We start from the raw sequence: 24,899 nt of genomic DNA on the forward strand, positions 1-24,899 counted from the left end.
AGTAGGAAAAATAGAGGACTGAACATTAAAGCTAACTTTTATAAGGTCATGGTTTTGGCATTCAGAAACATATTTCAACTTTACCCAAAAGACAGCCATATATCAAAGTGATTTTCAATAATCCTTTCACAACAGCCAACGCCAGTACTTTCATAAAGGATCTGTGTTGTCAAACATATGCCTCTATCTTGCTATAGTAGTTTTATACAGTTAATACTTTTGTCCCAAGTTTACTCCATATCATTTGGGTCTACAAAATTTGATTAATCGCAAGTTTGTTTGAATTTTGCACCACTGAAGTACAATATTAACAGGTCCTCCATCCTCTATCTTATGGTCCTGGTCTCTTTTTTTTGCCCATCATTATTCCCTAAAGCCCAAGTTAACATATTAAAATTACTTGTTTTGTCTGACCAACAGTCAAAAACTCCAAAATTTTGAGTTCATTATGATGGAAAACTAGGGAAATGAGCAAATATTGACATCTGAAAAGTTACTGTAAGTTTTTTTTTTTTTTTGGCATTTAAAATGATTTAAATGATCAAAATTGTTGCCAATTATTTTTTCTGTCAATGAACTTATTGATTAATCATCTAATTATTTCAGCTCTGGAGTACTACCATGTATAATGGGGGTCAAATATTTGCCCCAGGGACTGATAGTAGGTTAAGGCCATGCTTTTCCCCTTCTGTTTATGATTTTTAAAGCACTTTGTAATTTTGCTTTAAAAATGTTATATAAATAAAGTTCATTATTCATTATTGCTTATCATATGCTGTTTTGATGCTCTTGAGAAAGACATGGCCCATCGATTGAAGACAGAATCCAGTGTGTTCAGAAAAAGGTACCTTGGGTTGATGCTCTATTCTGTAGGGCGTCTGCTGGAACTGTCGGATCTCTCTGATGATGTGGGAAATCTGAGGAAAATGTGGATTTTAAGTTGATATCAGTACAGTTGAAAGATAAATTGTACATTGTACATTTTGATGCATGTGTGTGCGTACCATCCTCATTTTGGAGAAGTTGACAAGACCTTCCTCTGTGAAATTGGGTGTTCCCTCCTCAATAAAGGCCAGGTCTGTCAGGTACATTCCCAGGTATGGCACACATGGAGGGTTGCAGCTATTGAGAGAAAAGCAGTAATGCACATAAACAAAACCATTTGTCGCTCAACTTTAATGTGGCGTTTACAATAATATCGCATCTGAAAAGTCTCACTTTTTCAGGGTCTCCCTCAGATTTTTGAACCTTCCCTCAGAGGACACAGTTTTCTGCAGTTTATCCATCAGGGCTTTAGTCTGGACACACAAATACATATTTCAAATCATAAAACACTACTTACTCTAAAGTACAGAGAACAAATGAGATTGCTGCATTAATCTCAGAACCACTTGCTCTTAATAAAAGATATAATCATGATGAAATGACTAAATCAAATTTGCTTCAGTCTCAAATTGCCAGCGTGGATTGGTATAGAGACAGATTGTCTGGTGATTGGATGGCTATGGGTTTAATCGATTCAGTGTTCATCAGAATTAAGCAAAGAGCAGATACTAAACATTACATTTCTGCTTTGAGCTCTCTAATGACATCCATTCTCCCAGGGGGATACAAATTTATAAACTCTGCAGAGACAAAAGTGCTTTCTTCTAACAATCTCTGAAAAGGGGAACTACATAAATTTGTATTGATACACAGCACTTACTGACAACTTGTGTTAAGCTTTCTGTATAATTTTTAGGTTTTAACTGCAGCAGGATGGAGGATACCTGTTTGCTGATTTTAGCCCAGGTTTTCTTTAAACGATAGATGGCACTGCGATTGAGCGCGGATGTGATCTCCAGTACGCCGTTGTAGTTGTTGAGACAGCGGCAGATATCAGCCACTGCCACCCACTTCTCTATGGAGCTGGCCCTCGAGCCCACATCGGTGTGGGTCATAATCTGTGACGCCACCAGGTTACTCATCTTTACATAGAAGAGAACAGAGAAAATAAAAAGGTATTGCAGAGGATACTTACAGAGAAGTCTGAAAACAAAAAGGCACTTGAAGACATTTAAAGAGCTTACATCATTGAAGTGTTGACTCGTTTTCATGATGTATGGCGTCCTTTCTGTCTTATCAACCTTCATCCAGCCCTGGCCCAGGAACTCTCTTAGAGAGGGAGGATAAAGATATGTGATATATCCAAGTCAGCCAGAAACCAGATCCGATCACTCACACTGAAATGTGGCACAGTAATCTCACAAGATATGTTACTTTATATTAGCTAAAACCTGTGACACAGCAGGGGTTGAAAGGGCTCTCTTGAACTGAAAAAGCAACGTAATTACAAACAGCTGCTGCGAAAGACTTTGCTCAATCAAGAACTGAACATAATGTGTATAATATTATTTTTGTATGAAAATCTTGTTTATAGCCAGAACATAAACATTTGAGGAACTACTAAATGGCTTTGCTTCTAAAATTTAGCTGCATTCCTAGATTGTTAATTGAATAAAAATTCACTAGACGGTGGTACAGTGAGTGTTTTAACTTATTTATTCTGCTATATGATATGTAATGCTATGCAGAAATATGTTTCATTATATAGAAGAAATACAAACACATTTCCACCTAACTTAACCAACAGTAGGGGAAACTGGGGTATATTACTTAATCGAAAATATTTCCAAGATGTATTATTCAATAATTAAATTACTAAATATGAGTCATTTTTACCATCATTGTGGTAGCAGTTTACTACATAGCCAATATCTTATGGAAATAAAACCCTCATCTTTTTAAACACAAATTTAAAACTGGGAGTCATGAAGTTCAAATGTAATGCCTCAGTATTCATTGGTAGATGTCCCTCTGAGAGCACATTGAGTGTGAGCTAAGCTGAAGTGTCTCATCATACACAGTATCCATAAAGTTGATGAAGTTTTGTTTGGCCTGATGCAGCTCATAGTGTGAGAGAGTTATGAGAGGACTGACTCATAAGGAATGCTCCTGAAGACAATGTGATCCAGCAGAGTGATTTGTTCAGCCAGCTCCATTGCTGAGAGAGACTCAAAACACTCCGCCTTCGGACAGTCCGCCTAAACACACATACGGACATGCATCCACAGACACACACACACACACACATATACACAGACAGGCAGATGCAAGGTCCAGTTATAAACAAATAATCACACTAACACAAATAACAAAGAGTTATAAATATCTAATAGACAGACTAGCTATGATTAATATGTTTTATGACAGTTGACAGTCCCCTCGAGACTGTCAACTGTCAGGAAAGGGTGTATTTACCCCTTCTGCCTGGAGGATAGGAGAGCGTGTACTGACCAAGTTGCATATTACAAAGACAATGGAGTGTATCTGTGTGCAATACTCAGTCATAATTAAGTCAAGACAATTAACGACATGTGACTCCTCCTGATTGTTCTGAGAACTGGTAAAGGAGTTAACCAGTAAAATTAATAAGTATTTGGAGGAGGTGTATATCAGTGTGTAAGTACTTTAGGGTGTCTGGTTTCATAAAACAAGCTCAACCCATAGAGCACCACATAAATATTTAAATTAAAATGAAAAGCTCTATCACTCCACTAGTCTGAAATACCAAGAGGTTTAGGTTACGCAGCAAAAGGTAGAATTTCTCTTTCATATTGCAATTTACTGCTGCTTGATCCAGTAACATAATAATCAAGTTAATCATGCAATTTTCTCACCATCTGTAAGATGTCCTCTATCCTCAGCTGGGCATCATCCTGCTCGTCTTGAGAAAGGGCACTAGGGAATAGAACAGAATAGGATGAAGGTTTTGTAATAATTAAAAGCTACATGCAAGATGTTATTATGGCAAGAAGTCTTTGATTGACTTGCAGTGTTTTATTCAAGTGTTTACATGTCGCTGTCCAAGTTTTTTTTAAAGCCATGAAAATGAAAAGGCTCTCTCAAGTCACCTGTAGTTGGTTTCTTAAGACTTGAGTAGCTTAAGGTAGCTTAATACTTGTCCCCAAACTAAATGTATGATTTCACATGGTGCACAAGATTGTTGTTTCTGAAATATGAAGTGATTTTCATTTCGTGGATGGCATTAGTAATCTGTAGATGGTGGTATCTTCCTTCCAAACCATTCAGAAAGTGTCCCCAAAGGAAGGTTGTTTTTACATGTGTCCCCATAATATGTTTAAACGTATATATGTGTGTGTGTGTTTGTGTGTGTGTATACCAGGTATTACTCATGTTATATTACTGTTGTTGTCACATAAATCCGTTTACACAGTCACATTGTCGAGTCCCCATTATGTAAATCCTTAAATTTTAGAGTAAAGATTTGTCTTAACGTTAAGGTATGGTTAAAGTATGGTTAGGGTTAGATTAAGGTAAGAGTTAGAGGAGTAGTGGTTAGGTTATGGTTAGTCAATGTAATGTCCTCTGAAGTGATGGAAACACCATTGTGTGTAGGTGTTCTGTACCTTAGTATGTTGGCAGTAGCTTTTCTCTCTTGAGGCAGAAGGTCTGGATCTCTGAGCACTTCCTCCAGGAGACAGATCACTGACATCTTCAGCTCCCCATTCATCTCAAAATCCTAAACATACAAACACACGCACACACAAATATGAACTTCTATACTTGAATTACCTTCATCTTGACCTAAATCTTTTTCTAACCTTAACTCTAAAACCAGATCTTCACACTTAAACAGTCTTTTAAAGAAGTAAAGGCCAATAAAAACGTTTCTCTCACTCTCAAAGTCTAAAACTTGTATTGTTTGTCACAGATAAAGTTAGAGGTGAACAAAATTATCCATCATGGTATAATTAATTTTATATCATGATATTAGTATATTTTGTGATATAGTGTTTGTAATATTTTCTGTAAAATTAATTAAGAAAGTGTTAATTGATAAAATAACACAGAGATGTCTGTTTTTACTGAATCCAGCAAATTAAAAACCTGGTAAGGTATCAGATTGATGCACCAACTCTATAAAAGCCAGGCATTGTTATCAATTAATCCTGCTTGTTCATTTGTAACACTGTCTGCAATTCCCTACAACTAAAGATACGAAAGGGATATCTACTTTAGATGGGAAAACTCTGATCTTGATAAATTTCTATCATCTCAACCAAAATAGAGGTACAAGACAAACACAGACCAGAATTTTACACATATTTTATGCTAAAATACTGGTGCAAGTGATTCCATTCTATATTCCTTTCTGTCCATTAATGACTTTTGATCATAATCTCTGTTGTATAATTGTTCATGTCCTCAGACCACCCATTCCTCTGCCTGAACTCCCTCTTTCCTTCCAGCCTTAACGCCCTCTTTTCCTCCTATTTTTCCCTGTCGCTTCCACCCCAATTTAACTCCTGTTCAAAGGTCAGTTTTAACAAGCCCTTTGTTCTTTGGCATCCAAAGGAAAAATGTGAGTGGGTGTATACAGTATGTGAGTGTTTGTAGTTGCCTCTGCATTAATAAGCTGACCAAAGCTGGCCTGTCAACACAGCATTTTATATTATTGAAGAAAAATACATAAAACAGATCGATGCAGTTAGACTGGAAGGACCTCTAGGCAGGGAGTCAGGCAATTATCTTGATATTCAGTTCATTAGAGGCACCACTGTTTAGCAGTAGAGTAGGTAGGTGGACTGAGGTGGGTGGAGCTGGTTGTCCATCTGACACAGCAATAATATTTGGTGTGTTTGTGTGCATATGGTTGGGTTGTTTACATGCTCAAGTGAGAGCAGTGGAGCAGAGAGAGAATGCATCAGACACCTGCTTTAATGAGACCACAGACTTGATCAACCAAGCAAAATCGGCGAACCCCACCCCACCCAGACAGACCTGTGAGTGTTTGGAGACCCAGTGCCGCAGTACGTTGAGAACTCTGTTAGTTGCAGCTCGGCGGATGATGAACTCTTTATCACAAGTTCTTTCAGAGTTTGTGAACACTGAAGGAAAAATTTAAACAAAAAAAAGGAAGAGAGAAACAGAGAGAGAATGTGTTATTTTAATATTGTGTGATAACATAAAATGTCCAGTGATTATCTGGGGATAAATAACAAAAGCATCTGTAGTGGAAAAGTAATCAAATTTTGTACTTAAAGAGTAGCAGTATCACAGTGGAGTAAAAGTATTGGCAGCAAAGTGTAATAAACTATTAAAAGTAAAAGGATGGTCCTGTGAACTGTGAAACTGATAAAAAAACTGAAAAATAAGATTTTTTGTAATTTGGGTGAACAGACCATTTAATGTTTTGATTGTATCAGTCTTTTCATTGGTCCAGGCAGCTCTACATCTCGAGTTAACTACATATACTCTAGTTCATAGTAATGCGATGTATTTTAAAGGAAAACGCAACTACCACAATTATAATGAAGAACACAATATTTTCTTTTGATACTTCTGTACATTATCATACGAAAAGCCTTTAAATATATACTCCTGTAGGTAAAACATATCAGATAAAAATATATTATGACTGTTGCAGACTGGAACAAAAACAAAATCTGCCACTCATTGGTGTATTTGCCCCATTAATTCAGCTTTATACAGACTGTTCTTAATTCACATTAACTCAGATAAACATACCTGGTCTTCATTTTAAGTTTTACAGAATGTCAATTCAAAGTATGTGTGTGTGTGTGTGTGTGTGTGTGTGTGTGTCTGTATGTGTGTACCTGGTGGTGTACCGTGTCCTGCTGCTGCTGTGGCAATAGCAAAGGCTGAAGCAGGAGAGACTGAGCAGCGGGAGTTCTCCCCTGACTGGACTGCAGACACAAATACACAAAATTATCATCAACGACAACAATTATCATCAAGAGGAGGGACCACCAGTGTATAAAAATTAACTTTCATTTCCTCCTAACATATGAAACATAATTACAATGGTCACACATTTAGATATATATTTTATGTGACTTAAATGTCACAGTGTCTATTATAATCAAAATACATTTTCATGACAATCACAGATTCGTGAATGTTCCTGTGTCAACCACAATAACAATATAATTTATAATTCACTTAGCAATATCTTGATTGAATATTCACCAAAGAGTGTAAGACCTATGGAAAAAACCTATGAAAAAATAAGGCAGAATACACACATTTAATGGCTATATTGTAATTGAATTTTAAAAAGTGTTTTTACTGCAGAGAGTATAATGTTTGTGGAAAATTGACAAAAGAAAACATAAAATCATATATATACCATTTGTACATATATTATTATGTTTAACATACACTGAATTCAATGCATAATTTCTTATAATAATTAACTCAAGAAACAGTCTCTAAATACCAGAAAGGTATAGGCTGAAGCCTAAGCCAATTACACCTATTAATTAATTAATTACCTTTTTAAACTCATATAAAGACTTTCACAAAAAAATAAAAATGCCATCATCATCATAACGATCACCATCAGTGTTGCTTTCATTATTGTAATCTTTATAGTTATCATTGATGATGAGACCTTCAATAATCAATATCAATCATCAACATCATTGTCATTACTGTCACAGACAGATTACAGATCATACATATCTTCCGCACTGTTGGCAACAATATTTTCAACAACACTGTCATACAGGAACCCTCTCTGTGATCATACAAGTCATCACTTTTAACTGAAATCATCATCATCATCATCATTATCATCCAACTCAATCTGACTGAGAGTTTATTGGCTCTGCAGCTGTCCTACATGCAGGAGACACTCCCTTTACAGTCCCTTTAAATCATCTAGAAAGTCTATTTAACTGGGCACATCTCAAAGAAGACCATCCCAAGTGTGCGATGGTCTGGCTGTGTTTGAGCTTTGTATTATGTTTCTGTACTAAAGATGTCAGGCTGCAGGGTCAGAGATCTTTGCCTGACTGTGTCTCTCTGCAGAGTAGCCTGTCAGTGGGCACAGCACTGCCCACTGTCGAGACCTCTGGCTATGGCGTAGTGGTCTAGCCATGAGTCATAAACCACACACACATACAGTCTTACCTCCAGGCTGTCTGTAGCGGAGGTGTCGAGGTGTGGAAGGGGAGCGACATGGTGACATGTCACCTGCTTCACTGCTCTGAGGAGATTCTGGGATGATTTTCTCCAGTGACACTGACTCCAGCACAGCTAGATTGGAGGAGAGGATAATGACAAGAATAATGATGATGATGATGATAATGATGATGATGATGACCGTCACGGTGGTGGCCATTACTGTTGCTGCTTTACTGGAGAGGAGAACTTTATTATACTCAGGTTTGCCGTAGAGGAGAGACCAGTATAACCAGTGGACAACACCAAGACTTTATTTGTTCCCTGAACATTTTTGTATGTGTGTGCACATTCATTTATGTATACAGTGTATCTGCATCCATATAGACAAACATGCCTGTGTTTCATATTTGATTAGCATCGCAAAGGTTCAATCAGAATTCCTTTGATGTCTTTGAATGCAAACATATTTAACCTTTGGATGTGCACAGTGACCAGGAAAAGCGCCGATAATTCAAGTCTGTCTAGGAATTCCAACAACATGTATGTACTGTATGTTATGCATGCTTTGTTTCGGCAATACATTGTTTCATTCCAACAAGACTTCTAATCTAAAATTAAAAGAAAGAGATGGAAAGACCATTTCAAACTGTAAGAGGTTACACCTAATGACTCTCTTCATCATGGAAGTCACATGCAGTGTTCACAAACACACAACTACAGAGAAAAGTCAAGAAAAGGCCTTCATCAACTGACAAATGGGAAGATATACAAATGGTTGTATGTGCATAGATATATATAAACACACATAAATACTCTGACTGATTAAGAAACCGAGAGACAGTATGCAGAGGAGGTGAGAGTGGCATGTTGGTACGAGCACTGATGGCTCTTTGTTTCCTAGTGAGCAGTTAGCAGCTGTCACACATGCACACGCTCACGCACACACACACACACACACATATTGTGTGTGCACATGCTAATGAGGGTCTTACTGCAGCTTGTCCTTGCTGTGCTGTTTCAGATGCTCTGACGCTATCTCTCTCCAGTCTTAGAGGGCTGTTTAACCACTACTATTAGAAGATCTGAGCAGCTTAGCTGACTCAAGCACACAAATGAAAAGAGATAATGATGTCCCACCAGGTGCCTGTTCTGCTCTTACAGTGAACACTTCATGCTGTGTCATTTGATGAGTGACCCCAAGCTCTTCATAACTATTTCAGTATGCCAATAAGGCTCTGTATGTTAATGTTGAGTCACTGAGGATATATAGCTTATATACTCAAAGAAAAAAAACTGTACATGTTATCCAGCTGCACATGGCAAGAGGCTATGCACAGCGCTGGAGATGAAAATAAACACGTTTTACACATTTAAATCATTGGCCAGTGCTTCACAATTTTCCAAATGACTGTTACAGCCCAGAAAGTAATTACTATCGTTGAATTTTTGTTTAATTTGTTCCACAACCCTGTTAACATACTGTTACAATTTAGAGTTAAGTCTTTATCACTGTTGCTTTATAAATTATGGTTTAAAGGAATAATAATTGTGGTTAAAAGAACATAATTGCCTTTTTGGTACAGAAAGAAATCCCGTGTCTGTGGAACAGATAATTCTTGATTTAAATAAAAAATGTGTATTTTGGAGTTCTTGTGCAGCTGCTTGTGTTTAGACATTTAACATTTGAGAACTTTATAAAACCCCATAAAAAGGGGTTTTATAGAAAAACATGTAAGGTATAAAAATAGTTTTGCTTTGGTGTCAGTATAACTCAGGTAGTGGCAGCCCTGATGTACAGAACAAGTGTTTTTGCATCTGTGTACGGTGTATTTCAGCTTACCTCTGCGGATGCTTCGTCTCAGTTTGCCACAGAAGGGGTCGATCCTCGGCAGCTCCTCACCCTCTGCAGCCTGGTAGGGACTCTGGTCCGGGGATGAGGGAATGGGAGGATTTTGGTCCTGTGGTGATTTGGAATTGTTGGGCGGGGGGGAGGTGGAGGAGGGAGGAGGAGAGGATGTCGTCGGGGTTGGGGTCTGAGATGTTGGGGTTTGGGGGGTGTGTGCAGATGTGGGGCTACTGGCAGCAGACTGGGAAGTGTTGTGATTTACGCTAGAGTTGGAAAGAGGACTGGTTAGGTCGAGTCCCCCAACCCTGGCCGTGATGGGTGAGTGGAGAGAAAGCTTTCGTGTTCGGACAGGTGAGGAGGTGCGGGACGGGATGGACAGAGGAGGGGGAGAGGAGAACTTGCGGCAGAGACGAGGAGATTTGTCGTTTATGTGCTCACCACCTCTGTTATTCTGATTCGTAGCAAAGAACAGCTCCAAGGACCTGAAAGGGGGAAAGAGGCAATATCTTAGCAAAATAATAGGAGATTTAAAAAGCAATAAAGAGAGAGCTCAGGGAAAAGGATGAAAAGTAAATGTGCAATTGCAGTACCTCAAAATAAGACCTTGCTTGTCTCTATACCCTGAACGATAAAAGGTTTGTTCGCAAATTAATTTCATCGTATAGTTTTTCTATATTTGAAATATACAGTATGTCTGGTATTAGGCCAAAAGAAAAGGGCATAATGTGTATGGCATTCAAAGTTAAATTTTGGGCATTTAGCTGACGTCCAGAATGACTTATAATGAGAGGGCACGTCCAGTGCAGGCAGAAAGTATTAGAACAGTGACACAGGTTTCATTGTATTGTGTCCGTTCTCCAGCACACTGGACTGGAAACCAAAAAATGCCTTTAAAGTTCTCTCTCAGCTTTATTTTAAGCGTTTTCACATCCACATTAGATGAACTGTGTAGCCGTTTCTATACATGGTTCCCCTTTTTTTTTTAGACTAAGAAAGGTAATTGGAAAAGTTACTATAACATAAACTTAAATTAAGTCAATATCTGGTTGCAAATCCTTGACTGTCTAAAGTGTATGACCCACAGGTACCGGAAAACAACAGGTGTCTTCACTGTACCTGCTTCTTTTTGTGGATTTTTGCCTTAAGTCTGGTCCTCGGCAAGTGAAACATATGCTCAGTTTGATTGAGGACAAGTGACTGACTTGGCCTTGGGCAAGAAATGTTCACTGTTTAGCCCTAAAAATCCTGGGTTGTCCTAATATTGTGGGTCTATGTACAAAAGGGGCTAATATTAACCTAAAAGTGTTCAGCCAGCATGGATGTGAACATCAAACAACCTTACTGATGATTTTTGTACCTGATTATATGCCTAAATTGCATTAATGTTTTATTGCAGATTACATTTGCAACATTTAAACGCCTTATTTACTAAGCAATGAAAGTGCAAACGCTTTAATCAACAAGCATTTATTTTGGTTATCAATTCTGTAACGACATTAACACTGCTCAGAGAGAACTACATCAAGGGAGGAGTAATCATGCATAGATAAACACAGCCATCGTTTGCTCACACAAGCCTTTTATTCAGCAGGAAATAGAAGAACAAATTGCATCCCAGATTGAAAGAGGAAAAATGAAAGGACAGAGGAAGAAAAGAAGCATGAGAAGCAAAGAGGAATATATTAGAAGAGAAGAAGCAAGCGGTGGAAGAAGAAGAGACAGGCAGCTACTTGCAGAGAGGGAAATAAAACAGACTGAAGAGAAATGATAAAAAAAAGATCAATGTGGATAAAGAGAGGAAAAAAGCTTTGAGTCAGTGATGCTACAGTGAGAGAACATGCTACACACTGGCTCCAGGTTCCTGTATTCATGCTTAACATTAACCTAAAATATTTCCACTTGCAACCCCCACGAGTTGTTGTAGCCCATTCATATACAGTGATAGATAACGGGTAGATATCATGCATCAGTGACCAAGACCAGAGGAGAAGAAGAAAAGGAAGAAAATGTGGGAAAGAGACAGAAAGGAAGGACAAAGAGAGAGAGGAGTTGGTTACTTGGACTGATCCATGGCTATCTTCTTGATCTTCAGACTGTAGTCAGGACAGATGGATGAGATGGACAGACGGTCATATGAGTGGTACTGTGCCCTGTAGTTGGAGGGAACACGAAGAGACAGAGGGATGGATGACACAGAAAAAAACAATTAAATGGATGGTTGTGATGGCTGGATTCAGACAAAAATGAGAAATGCAAGTGGGACATGTGACAGAAATGGAGGATGGTTCGAGGGGAGATGATGAGAGGGTGATAAATGAATCTCCAGGAAGAGGAAAGGTGTGCTTGAGGAGGAGGGGAGGCAGTGTGTGTGAGTGAGAGAACACGAGAGCATATGTTCAGTGTCCCAGATATTGACACATGACCACATTGGAGAAAAATCCAGTGCAAAAAGGACGCACAGAGCTGAGTCAAAGTCGGTGTATCTTAACATAACAGTGATGTGCATAGACTCTCTAAGAGGCATGAGAAATAAAATAGGAGGCACCTCCTAGAAAAATAGAAAAACAGAGGGGCATTTGAGTCAACCAAAGGGGGGCATTTGAGGTGCATTTCAGTTCTAGGTTCAAGGAGTAAGGTTCAATTTAATTATCTGTAAAAACATGATCCAATCTTTGATAACAAATGCTAATTAAAAGAAACTACAATAAATATCTGCGACATAAAAGATGTATATAGAACCACTAAACTACTGTATAAAAGTGCCTTAAAAAAATAAACACACAAGGTTAAAAAGGCTTCAAAGTAATAACTCTTGGAATGTATTAAATCATGTCCTCTTTACAAACCTCCTATTGTACTCTGAGGAAAAAGAAAAAGAAAAAAAAGGTTGGCTAGAAGGACCCTTGAGCTGCTCATGTGTCCCTCTGCAGTGACCTTAAGGGCCAAATCAAAGCAGACCCTGTTCAAGTTAAGGCTTAAAAAAAGGTAGTCTTCCTGCACACCTCTGGTAACTCGACGAGTCCCCCCTGAGGCCACAGGCCATGGTGAGTTAGGCTTTACATACAAACCTGCTCTTGGACAGAGGAAAAGACAGAGCTTTTCTAGTTGAAAAGCTACGTTAAGTAAAGCCAAGGAAGAATTATAAACACACAATTCTGATGCAGCCAAAGGCTAATAAAAGAGAGAGTGCATGAGTAAAAGGAGAGAGAAAGAGAAACTCCTCATCTGACACGCAATATATTCCTATAACTGTGCCAAAAACTTTGTTGAAGCATCTGTTCTGCTGGCGTCCACACACAAGCTGGTATGTATTTCAGCCAGTATGTATTTAACCTTGAGCACAGAGGTGAGAGCCGCCTCCCGAGTCCAAAACATTGACCCCAGTCTGACTACATCGTTCACAGAATTAAAAAAAGACAGGGAAACTAATAAAACACTCCAAGCACACTCACATAAAGCCAATGCACATTCTTGCATGTTGCATAAACTTGTACAAACACACATATCGCTAGACACACACAAACATTGATATAAAAATATGTGCAAACACACAAGTTCACATTCATGTACATTAAAGACATTTATGGAGTCCATACTGGTAAAGGTGTATTATGGGAAGATTTATGATGTGCCTTTGCCTCTGTGGTGGCCTGCATCTACATCTGTGTTTTTGTGTTTGTGTGCACATTTGCATGTATATAGTGGATGACCTGATAGGAATAGAAGAGAAGGGCTTCTTGTAGATGTCGGCCAGTTTGTCCATGACTACCGTTGCCGTGGTGAAGATCCTGTATGTGTGCAGGAAGGTGTTGAGGAAGTCTATGGAAAGGAAGCGCAGGTCGGTCAGCCTCTCCAGCAGGCGTTCCACGCTGGCGTAGCGGATCTGGGGGACCTTGCAGGAGTTCAGCGTCTTGCTGAAGCAAATGTCAACATCATCTTTATGGAGACGCACATCGGATCTGATGGATACACACGCATACACACACATAACCAAGCATGGGTGACTGCCGGACTGGTAAACAAGAAAAAAGGTTATGAAAGTAGCTGAGCAAAATTAAGCAAAAAAAAAAAAATCCATATATCCCAAAGAAGGATGCTAAAACAGGGGTGCATACCAAAGAATACTGTAGATGTCAGATTTTAACAGCATAAATAAACATTAAAAAAGCATAATACAAAACATACAACCTAAACATCAACTGTAAATCAACACAACTTTGTCGCCCAGATATGCTTTAAACTCTTATTTTGCAACATTGGCATGAAGAGATGGTGTTCCTCTTCACACACACACAAACACACTTACTTGATCATATGAGGCACGGTGACTTTAGAGTTCTCCTCAAATACACTGGTCATCAAGCCATTACAGCGGATATTATCTATACACTGCAAAGACATAGAGAAAAACAAGACTATTATTGAAGGAATGAAGTGAAACAATGGCAGCAAGAGGGAAAAAGCAGATAACAGGTTGAGTCTGCAATGTCATAAAACATGCTTTTGAGAAAAATACTCTATATTTTACTTTAACATAATCTTTCTGCTACTTATTTGCTTATCTGAGTGCTTCTATCGGATTCACACAAATGCTGAGACTTGTTTTAAAATTACTTTAGGAGTCAGGTTGTTAAGGGATTGGGGAAAAAAGACCCCATTTAAAACTGTCATTGTTTGTTTTTGTCTGATAAGAATTAATCCAGTCTGACATGCTTGTATGGTGCTACTCTGTTTGTGGAGTACTGAGGCAGTGAGCTGAACTCACCCCTGGGGAGCTACACCCGTGTCTCTGTTTACTTATCACTAAGTCCTCTCAAAGCCCAGAGGAGACATGCTCTCGCTATTTGGAGGTTCTTGTTATTCTGTGTTTGTCTGGGTGTGGGTGTGTGTATGTGTGTCACTTTGTGTATTACCTGGCTGATATCACTGGTCCATGCAGCCTTCTCCTGCCGCGATGGTGCCAGTAACACCACAGTGAATGAAGGTGAGTCTGATGGCTCCACTACAAGCTTGAAGTCCAGCTGACCAAAAACCTGACCGCCAGCCTTAGCTGTATGATGAAGGAAAAATATACAGCATTTGTATTTTCTACAGTACGGCAGACCTCTACATGATGATGATGATAGTAAAATCCACACACAAACATACACACACATACACAGTTAAACAGGTTAATTAAATGGACCTGCTATCTCCATTCCCCGCACCCTTGAAGCTTAAGCTTCAGGGGTGCGGGGAATCCTTGAAAAAAAAAATGGACCTATAATGTCAAAAGATCATAACCTGACATTTAAAGGGGTGAGCATGTGATATTTAAAGGGAAGTAATTTCTGGATACTTATCATCTGACACCTAATTAACCTCCATAAGTGGTGAGGGGCCTAAATGAGCCAATAAGAGCTGCCAATGTAGACAGACTGCCTCAGCAATGTAGTAAACTTACACTCCTCGTCACTGGCATCTGGTTCCTCTATGAGCGTGCATTCAATGAGGGACAAAACTCCACCTTGCTGCAAGAGTTTAGAAGAAAATATACACAACAGTTTATTGGCATCAATTTCAAAAAGTGGATTTCCTCACCAAGATCTAGTTAAACTACTGAATAAAAAGGTGTTCTCACCTTTAGAAGGTGCAGTTTTCCTCCAGAGCTGCGTGTGCAGACAAGGAAGTGTTTGGTGAAGAGGAAACACTGCCTTTCCCCTTCCTTCTTCAGAGAGAGGGAGCCCAGACGGACCTTACTCAGCTTCCCTCGCTCCACCGACGGCAACTGGATCAGAGAGCCTGGAGAGCAGGAGGGGCACAGGATTACATTACATTTCATTAAGCTGACACTAAGCTGTAGGGCTGTGTTTACAAAGCTTTTACAGTAGCACAAACACACATGTAGAAAAAGTTGTATTTCTGAACACTTCTCTATACATGTACTCTCTGTGTGTGCACCTGGCAGAGCAACGAAGAGAAAAAATGGAGATCATTAAAATGGGCCAAAAAAAGGATAAAAATATGAGATATAACATTATTTTACCTCTAGAAGGAATGGAAACAGAGAGGAACTTTGGATCAGGAAAAATCACGGTGTCCTCTTCATCTCCTGACCTGTGACTCAACTGCAGCACTATCGTCACTATCTGCTCTCCTGCACGGTCATAAGGCTGCTTCCTTAACATGTTTCACTTAACAAGTACTTTATATTTACTCAGTAAGACTATTTTTGCTTTACTTTAAATGGAACGTTGTCTCTGACCTGATCTGCATAAGTGGTTTTGATTAATCTGAGATCCATCTGGAAGAGCTGAAAGCTGTGCTTATTAGGTTTTTGCACATTGCATTAATTAACACCGCTCTTCGTGAACAAGAACACGTCAAGGTGATCAGGAAGGACTCGGTTTTCTCAATGTAGTCTCAGCAGATCATTTAACACTGTATACTAAGACTTAGCAGAGAGCATTTAGCAGATGCTTTTATCCAAATCTATTCACATTAAGTGCATTTAAACTCCATGACAGCTAAATGTAATTGAAAACTTGGAAGTGCAAGTATGTTCACTGTTATGCCACTAGTCTTTTGTATAGTAAGGGGAAACGGGTTCATTCTGGTGGTTTCATATAGGAAACTTTACATGAAATGTGTTAAACAAAGTACAAGTACAAAATTGGGACTAAGTCATTAGTCATTCACCAAGAAATATTCTTGGTGAAAGCTCAGTCTTTTTACTATAAATTATGCTAGTTGATACTAGGGGTGTGCCCAAATACAAATACAAATTTGCTGCCTAAACAAATACAGATACAAATACAAATACTAGGCCCTCTACACATCCTTAGTTGATACTATCCCTCCCACAGTTTTTTAAGGCAAGCTGACAGAGAGCCAAACCTCCCCCGAGTAGATAGTATTAGTAAAGCAGATAATGTCATGATTCAGTGACTGAGCTCCACCAAGGTACCACATCTGTACACTCAGATCACCAGTTGACAGGCAGAAGGGTTTTACTGTCAGAAAAACCTCCAGAAATTTTCTGCCTGGTGAGCAGTGCAGTGAACTGAAGAAGACTCACCCTGCCTGACGAAGGTCTGGCTGGTGTCCAGCAGGATATCACAACCTTCCACTATCATCCTCTCAATGGCCAGATTCTTCCGAATGTTCTCTGTGTCACTCACCTCATCATGCATTACTCTGGTAACATACATAAACAAATTAATACATTTTCAGTTCAAGATATCAGGGCATATGATGGCGAGGTAATTATTCTGACAATCAGACACATACCTGGACAGTTCCTCTAATTTGGACTTTGCAAATTCAAGACTCTTCCGCTCCACATGCTCATGAGGCGTGTGTGCCAGTAACTCATGCAAAGTGATGATGTAGCGGGGAATCTTGTAGGAGAGGAGCGCAAAGTGAAAGAAAAAAAATATTAACATATGTGAACAATTTGTAAAAGAGAGGTGGCTTGATGACAAATAGACAAATAGAGACAAGAATTGACAATTGTGAGCACACGTGTGTGCTGGTGCCCTGGAGTTTACCTGGAACATGGGGTATGTGAGGAAGGTCTCCAGCATCCTTCCCTCACAGGCAGCGTTGGACTCGTACTGTTTGAGCAGCTTGTCAAAGTCTCTGTTCTGCTTGCAGTTGGCCAAAACTTGCAGGCTGTACTGATGGTTTCTCACAAACTCCTGATAGATGTTGAGCATGGGCAGCAGGATGTCAAATAGGTCAGCTAGACAAAACAGAAAATATAAATATTCACATACACATATACGTACAGGGTTAAAGTCCAGCAATGCATTTCTCAAGTATTCTGCCACCAGCAGTTTCAGTTGAACATTCTGTTGCTATTAGCAACTCCTGCTGGCACAGATCCATAGCAGCTACAGTTTAGCTAACTGATATTGTTACATCCATCATTTTGTCAGATCTGTGACCAGGCGAATATTGACAGACATATTTTATCTAAGCCACAGATGTTGAAGAATTATCTGTATTTGTGATAGTTGATTCGTAGAATTTAGTTTACTGTCTGTTTACTGTGGGGCTGCAACTAACGATTATTTTCATCATCGATTAATCTGTTGATTTTTTTTTTCAATAAATCAATTAGTTGTTTGGTCCAAAAAATGTCAGAAAATGTTGAAAAATGTTGATTGTTGTTTCCCACAGCCCAAGGTGGCATCCTCAAATGTTTTGTTTTGTCCCGCCAAACAGTCCACAACCCTACAACGTTCAGTTTATTATCATAGAGGACAAAAGAAACCAGAAAATATTCACATTTGAGAGGCTGGAATCAGAATATTTGGAAAGTTTTTTTCTTAAAAATTACTCAAAATGAGCAATTAATTTTATACTTGGCAACTAATCAATTGGCAGTAATCGTTGTAGCTCTAGTTTACTGTTAACCAAGCTAACCATCTGGGAGCTGAGGCTAATCTGTAGCTAATACAACATTCTGGCTAATATTAAATAACTGTTGATTTACTGCGGGGGTAACTGTTATTTTACTCTTTTTACTTTTACTCTTGTGGACTATGTATGTCCACTACATGTTCACTAGATTAATTAGTAGTTTGTAATTAGTCTGGGGCCTCACTCTTGATCTTTCACTCATTTACTTTGTTTCTTCCTGCATTTAGGGACAAATGTAACTAAATCTAACTGTTAACAGTGATAACGTTAACTAGTCTGCCTATACTAATGTGAATCCAGTTCCTGAACTTACAGTAGTTTTGGTCTAACTCTCAGCTGGGGTCTCTCATTCATCATTGAATTTGTTGTCCAATACTGTTTTCACAGTTTGACAATTATTTCCCCCCAAAAAAAGACATAAAAGGCCAACTGCTGTCTTCAATCTTTATTGGAAGCGTGTTTAGCTCACTGTAGAGCTGTGCACCTACATGAATAGAGAGGACAGAAGACAGAGGTTTAAGATTAATGATCAAAATAAAGGAAATACAATTTCCTGTAGAGTGCATGGCTCATTTCCTGAAATGAATTCATTCAAGTCAGCCCCAAAATGGTTATGCAAACTACAAGGGAGGTAGGTAGTGAAAGGCATGAAACCAAGCAAATGTTAGAAGAAAATGAGGAGGGACATTTCAAAACTGTGCAGCTGTGAAACTGACTCCTGATAAATAATAATAATAAATTCAGAAATCACTGCTTTAGTAATTTTGTGAGTGACTGCGTCCCAGTTATTTTTTTGGCTTTGTACAAACCACCAGCAGACCACAAGCAATTGGTTTAAAAGGCATCATAATGGAGTTAGGTACATTACAACGTCTTCTCAGTGAATGAAGAAAACCTCATTTGAACATTTATGGGCCATTCTGAAATAGCATCTGATGTAGCTGATGCTATTTCCTATTTTACTGCCAAAGAACCAAATTACTCGATCATCAGGTTTTTCAACGGCCATGCTCTCAAAAGGATAAAAGAATTAAACCATGCAAGGAAAAGTAAAACCACAGCTTTAAAAAGCCTTCATTATACTGGGGATATTGGGATACTGTGCTGGAGGCTAGATTGCTCAAAAACAATATTAATAATAAAACAAAGAATCAGCACTGAAAACACTACAGAAATTGGTTTGATGTAAAACATATTGTTGAAGTAGAAATCCACATTCTGCGTCAGCCTGAAGCAGGGAGTCAGATAAGGGTGAAATGTTTAATCAGTGGACCCTTTTCTTCTTGAATTTGTCACAAGTAATTTGCTGCAGTGTCTGTCAGTAGTCTGTCTCCTAGGTGATGCTTATCTGTCGAGGGGGCTTCGGTTTTAGGAGGTGAAAAAGTGGGATGCCTTCTGGTCTGAGTGGTCTTTGTCTATCAACACAATGAGTGTGCATGTTGCAGACTGAGATAGGGAAATGAGCGTGTGTGTGTATGTGTGTGAATGCGACAGTAAGACGTCAAGGCTGACGTCTGAACAAGACAAACTGGATTTGGAGAACCACTGAAAACCTGACCTTGATGTCACTGAGTGTGTATTTGTGTGTTTTGTGCAATGTGTGAGCAACAGCTTACCCAGCACCAGAGTAGGCCAGTTGGCTATCCTCGCCTTTAAGCCTTGGTGGAAAATCTCATGCAGGAACATGATGGTCTCACTGAAGACACAGTGTAAACGCAGTGTGAAAACACAACAACAAAAGAGGTTTTATTGCTTTCTTTTGTTTAATTGTCAATATCTGCTTGTTTCTTCTGCATCATTAACAGATGACGGACACAACATGTTTGTTAATCACACTCAAACACATGTGCACAGGCAAACACACCTGTTGAGGAAAATGCTGCTGACATCATCGTGGCTGATGGGGGGTTTCTTGGAGCTGGCAGCCATCCTCAGAGGTCTGAGGAAACAGTTGACCAGGATGTAGAGCTGGTGGACGTACCTGCCATTATAGAGACATGAGGAGAAACAAAAATAATTAAACGTATCACCTAGATCATAATGATCATAGACAGATCATAGACACACCAGAAGGTGTGTCTTACCTTTTGACTAGTACAGTACATGATCAAATATGTTCCATTAAGACAATGTTTTGAGTTTAATGAGTAACAAATGCCTCTTCCTGATTGCCCATTACATCCCCATTACTAACGATCTTTTTCTGAAAGTTTCTTCCTCTAACAATGTTTTGAACTAGCCAGTTCTCAACCCATCATTACTCTTGCATTATCAATATAGATGTATTTAGTCAAATATTTTTCTAATAATATTAGATTTAATCAGAGCCTTCCAGCTCTATGTTTCTCTATTTCTAAACTGTAATCCATGCATTACAGCTTTACTTGAGCTTGATAAAATCAGCTCTCAAAAGCCTTGACTCAAAAGATTTGCCTTATCTGAATTAGAGGAGTTTTGACTGTGATTCAATTCAAATCCATTTAATTCAATAAAAACATTTATCCAGTGAAATTAACACCTGACAAATCGAGAAAACAGAAGTTGTGTAAATCCAATATTGTAATAGAGCAGTCCTGCTCTAAATTGTCTACAATGGTATAATACAACTAGAGATATTAACATGATATCTACTTCAGTATAAACGGTAAAACATAAACATACACTCACCGAGCACTTCATTAGGAACACCTGTGAAATCTAATGCAATCCAATAAAAAACAGCTCTGCCATAAATTCTACTTTTACAAAGCTTTTAAAAATATTTTGTCCACCACATTAACATATATAAGGGAGGCAAAATATTAGGAACACTTTTCAATATAATGCACCCCAGTACACCACCGCCACCCACTACAACCTCAATAAAGTAGAATTATCACCTTTCTGACAATGTCAATAAAAATTGAAAATGTTTAAGCTTTGTAAAAGTAAAACTAATGAGGTGTTCCTAATAAAGTGCTCAGTGAGTGTATATCATCATATCAGTCAACCTTACTGTTCAGTTCTTATGCAACATCATGCGGAGCTTTCTTACCTGAGCTATAGTCTACAGTAAGTGTGACATCATGCACTGCAAATACAATAGTGACAACTTTTCTACTGTGTGTGCTGCTACTCCAGGCATACTGTATGAACATACTCTGTCTCTGCTTCCACCATGTTGAAGACGATCTGGTTCCTCTTCCTCATGCTCTCAGCGTGTGGAGAGCAGATGTAGTCCTGGACAATAATCTTCCACTTCCTCCGACAGAGCCAGCCTCGCATGAAACTCTGCACCTGAGAAGATTAAAAAAAAAAAAAAAAAAGATAGATTAAACAAGGACGTATGAAGCACACATGTATGTATGCAATATGCTAGCACACAAACACATGTGAGAAATATCAGATGATGACAACAGAGACAACAGTTTACAGAGAACAATGAAACTTAAAATATATCTAATATGAGCACGTAAAATCTATTTATTTACCTTTTTGATCTTTTTAATATCCGGGTCTTCATTTTCATGGTTGACATGGTAAGGCCGCATTCGCTCCTTAGTTTTGTTCAGAGCTATAATCTTTTAAGACAAATGCAGTCATAAAACATTTTAGTATGATATTGGTGAGAAAATCAGATTAAATGAAAACAATGGTATATCAGTGATAAGTGATACAATACAGTTAGTGAGGATATTATGTTTCTAAAGGGAATGAAAGTCATTTGTGTGAATATGTGAATATCTGTGATAGCAATGCAGTGTGTGCTCAGTGGACTGTTGGTGTGTTTGTGCCAGATAGACATCAGACTTCCTCATCTTTGACAATCTCATGCATTCATTCAGAAACAGACAGACAGAGGAGGGAGAGGGCTGCTATCAGCTGGTGACAGTAACCAAATTAAGGCTTATATGTACCTGATCATCTGTAGTGCAGAATAGGACACAGGGGGAGAAACTGAAGGCAAAGAATAATCCTCTGCTGCCAAACATGTTCTTTTTCTAGCATAAAATTCTTTATGGAAACCATAATATCAACCTTTTTAAGACCTTTTTTCTAATTATGTCATCTCTTGTAACATTTTTACAGCCATGAGTTACTATATTAAGACAGATTAGCATTTAGACAAGTGACATTTCCTTGCTGGAGGTACGAAAAGCCAACCGCCTACCACAAAGTTAATGTCATCTTGCAGGTTTGAAAACTGAAGCATACGTGAGACATGAGAAACCCAGAGGGAATAAGTCAGGCAGATGCCAAACTAGGAAATGTTATTAAACAGTGGGAAAAAAATCTGATTTCACATTGTAAACTTAATAGTAGATAGCACCACTTCTCTTTAAATAACAGTAATGACCAACCTCAAACATAGCTGGTAAAAGGTTTTTCTTGGCAACACTTTCTTCTGTGCAGAAATCAACTGAGCGGAGGTTTAGATCAGCTCTAGTACTTTATTATTTTCACCTGTTTGTTCTACCTTTAGGCCTCTTGACGACATCAGTTTATCACAGATGGAGAAAAAGCATTAAAGATGAATCCAAATCCATTTTAAGCCACACACTTTCATCTTTATTTTCTTCTTCACTAGCACTATCATGCAAATGGCAGAAGAGAGGAACCAGTCTGCCAACTGTTGACAGTTACAGCGGCTAGTTGGTTTAATTATTCATAAACACTGAGCAACACACACACAAACAAACAAACAAACAAACAAACAAGGGTATGTTTTAATGAGATGGATCACCACACTGCACATGGGCTCTCAAACTCTAATCCTTTTTTCATGAGCAGCCCCATTACACAGGCAGATGTTTCCTAATATAAAATGTCGTTCGTTAGCATTTTCATTTTCACCAGGGCTCACTCTATCCTGCCAGTGAGATATACTGTAATCACAGCGTGCAGCGACGTATCTGCCACACTTGTTGCTCCAAGGGAGAATTACAACGAAAAGCAGCGTAACTAGGTAATCCATGAAACATGGTGTTATTTCTTCTCAAAGACAGAAATAGCCTACACAAGTAATTATTTATACAAGCAGCTATTGACACAGATGAGCAGAGACAGAATTGGAAATGACAGTGGAGGTGTGATTTATAGAGATGTTAGCAGCTGGCCCAATGCACAAATAGCTTCCCCTGGGGCCAACTGCTGTGCAGCCAAGAGTTCAATTTCAACCAAGCATTGGCCTATACATTAAGAATAACTCTACAATACCTTCTGGCTGTCTATGTAGCACATAACGTACCTGAGAATCACTTCATGTCTGATACAACAGAGACATTCAGTGATTTGACAAATCACTGCAATCTCTGATAAGCCACCAATTTTTAGAAACACCACAGCAGTAGTAGGTAAATACTTTACTTTATAAGTCTTTAATCTTCATAAAAACATTCCTAATATTTTCCTTACATATATTTTCCTTTAAATAATAATAATAATATAATATAATAATAATATTATTTGTGGTAATTATAGGAATAATTTGAGACAGTGTTCAGCTGGTAAACTTCCGGGTAATAAATTAGTCCTGTAGTCAGTGCACAGCAGGTCAGCTGAACATGCAGAAATGTAAAAGCTGCAAGCATACAATTAAACATATATGAATAGTGAAGTTTCCAATAATGAATTAATAATGAATAAACACAGTACCAGTCAAAAGTTTGGACACACTTTCTCATTTAAGTGAATGGGAAGGTGAATCCAAACTTTTGACTGGTACTGTGTATTTACGTGGGGTTAAATATAGGGCTCTTTTATTCTTTTTTCCATATATTTCAATTATCAAATTACACAGTTCTTTCAAGAAGACCTTCAAGAAAATTATTTGGAATTTTTTCTGAAATTAAAGGTAAATTACAGTGTAAAATGAAGCATTATAAAGAAAAATCACTGCTACCAATTACTTCTTCTGGGGTCAATTTTATATCGCATCTGTATTGTAGTGTTGTATATACATACACACACAAACTACATAACTTAGGGCTGGGATGGTTGAAATCAATTTGATGATAATAAGAACATTGTTCTAACTTTTGTTTATACGTCATTATATGCCACATGAATGCAAAATTATAAATTTATAAATAAAATAATCAACCTGCTGTTCAGTGCCACAAACTGTCGTACTTTATGCTTCACATGAGATGGACTCCTCAAATGTGTAACAAAAATGTCAAGAACTTATTTTGTTAGTTTTCAACTAAAATTTGCTTGGAATCATTAATTTGGATCAAACAATTTTGTAAAATGATGTAATAATATGATAATATCATCACAATACAATTCAATGAAAAACATTAAACAATAATATTGAATTATTTCCAAGCCCTAATTTAAATAATGTTGAAGGTTTTTCTCAGCAGTCTGACAGTGATGTCAGGATCCAAAGTAAGCTCACTTATTGTTTACTTCAGAAAAGATTAGAGCTATTGATTGTATTACCATAAACCAATAATGACCTGCTGTTGTGTTTGTGTGTGAGAGAACTGCAATTAGTTCTGATTAACAGTGTTGTAGAGGTCAGTTGTGTTTCGTGTGTGAGAGTGTACGTCTGATTTATCGCGCTGTGACGGCAGGACAGAAACATGCTGTGTTCGATAAGCGTAATGGTTTGGCAGCTGTTTGTAAGGAATCTGATGGGCTGTCTTTATTGAGCAGAGGGCTTCTCCTC

At 38.3% G+C, this 24,899-nt stretch overlaps 1 protein-coding gene across 2 annotated transcripts in view; it reads right to left on the reverse strand.

Annotated features, from left to right (window-relative positions):
• Positions 1 to 38: 38 nt before the first annotated feature.
• The window catches only part of LOC137199480 (ras-specific guanine nucleotide-releasing factor 2), a 43,592-nt gene continuing 18,731 nt past the window's right edge, over positions 39 to 24,899 (reverse strand). The window contains exons 4-28 of one of the 2 annotated variants that reach the window (XM_067613807.1): positions 21,715 to 21,804; positions 21,384 to 21,520; positions 20,109 to 20,225; positions 19,861 to 19,940; positions 17,368 to 17,561; positions 17,108 to 17,217; positions 16,896 to 17,014; positions 15,459 to 15,619; positions 15,282 to 15,348; positions 14,752 to 14,888; positions 14,145 to 14,227; positions 13,549 to 13,797; positions 11,896 to 11,988; positions 9,833 to 10,320; positions 7,999 to 8,124; positions 6,681 to 6,770; positions 5,845 to 5,951; positions 4,470 to 4,582; positions 3,720 to 3,780; positions 2,980 to 3,083; positions 2,070 to 2,154; positions 1,770 to 1,967; positions 1,219 to 1,298; positions 1,005 to 1,122; positions 40 to 917 (exon numbers count right to left, since the gene is read on the reverse strand). In XM_067613807.1, the coding sequence (XP_067469908.1) occupies positions 759 to 917; positions 1,005 to 1,122; positions 1,219 to 1,298; positions 1,770 to 1,967; positions 2,070 to 2,154; positions 2,980 to 3,083; positions 3,720 to 3,780; positions 4,470 to 4,582; positions 5,845 to 5,951; positions 6,681 to 6,770; positions 7,999 to 8,124; positions 9,833 to 10,320; positions 11,896 to 11,988; positions 13,549 to 13,797; positions 14,145 to 14,227; positions 14,752 to 14,888; positions 15,282 to 15,348; positions 15,459 to 15,619; positions 16,896 to 17,014; positions 17,108 to 17,217; positions 17,368 to 17,561; positions 19,861 to 19,940; positions 20,109 to 20,225; positions 21,384 to 21,520; positions 21,715 to 21,804 (3,366 nt within the window). In that variant the 3' untranslated portion in view covers positions 40 to 758. Of the gene's footprint in view, positions 918 to 1,004; positions 1,123 to 1,218; positions 1,299 to 1,769; positions 1,968 to 2,069; positions 2,155 to 2,979; positions 3,084 to 3,719; positions 3,781 to 4,469; positions 4,583 to 5,844; positions 5,952 to 6,680; positions 6,771 to 7,998; positions 8,125 to 9,832; positions 10,321 to 11,895; positions 11,989 to 13,548; positions 13,798 to 14,144; positions 14,228 to 14,751; positions 14,889 to 15,281; positions 15,349 to 15,458; positions 15,620 to 16,895; positions 17,015 to 17,107; positions 17,218 to 17,367; positions 17,562 to 19,860; positions 19,941 to 20,108; positions 20,226 to 21,383; positions 21,521 to 21,714; positions 21,805 to 24,899 lie in introns of both variants that reach the window. The other variant, XM_067613815.1, reaches the window with a different exon arrangement.

This window comes from Thunnus thynnus, chromosome 2 (assembly GCF_963924715.1).
Source record: "Thunnus thynnus chromosome 2, fThuThy2.1, whole genome shotgun sequence".
In the NCBI taxonomy this organism is placed as follows: Eukaryota; Metazoa; Chordata; class Actinopteri; order Scombriformes; family Scombridae; genus Thunnus; species Thunnus thynnus.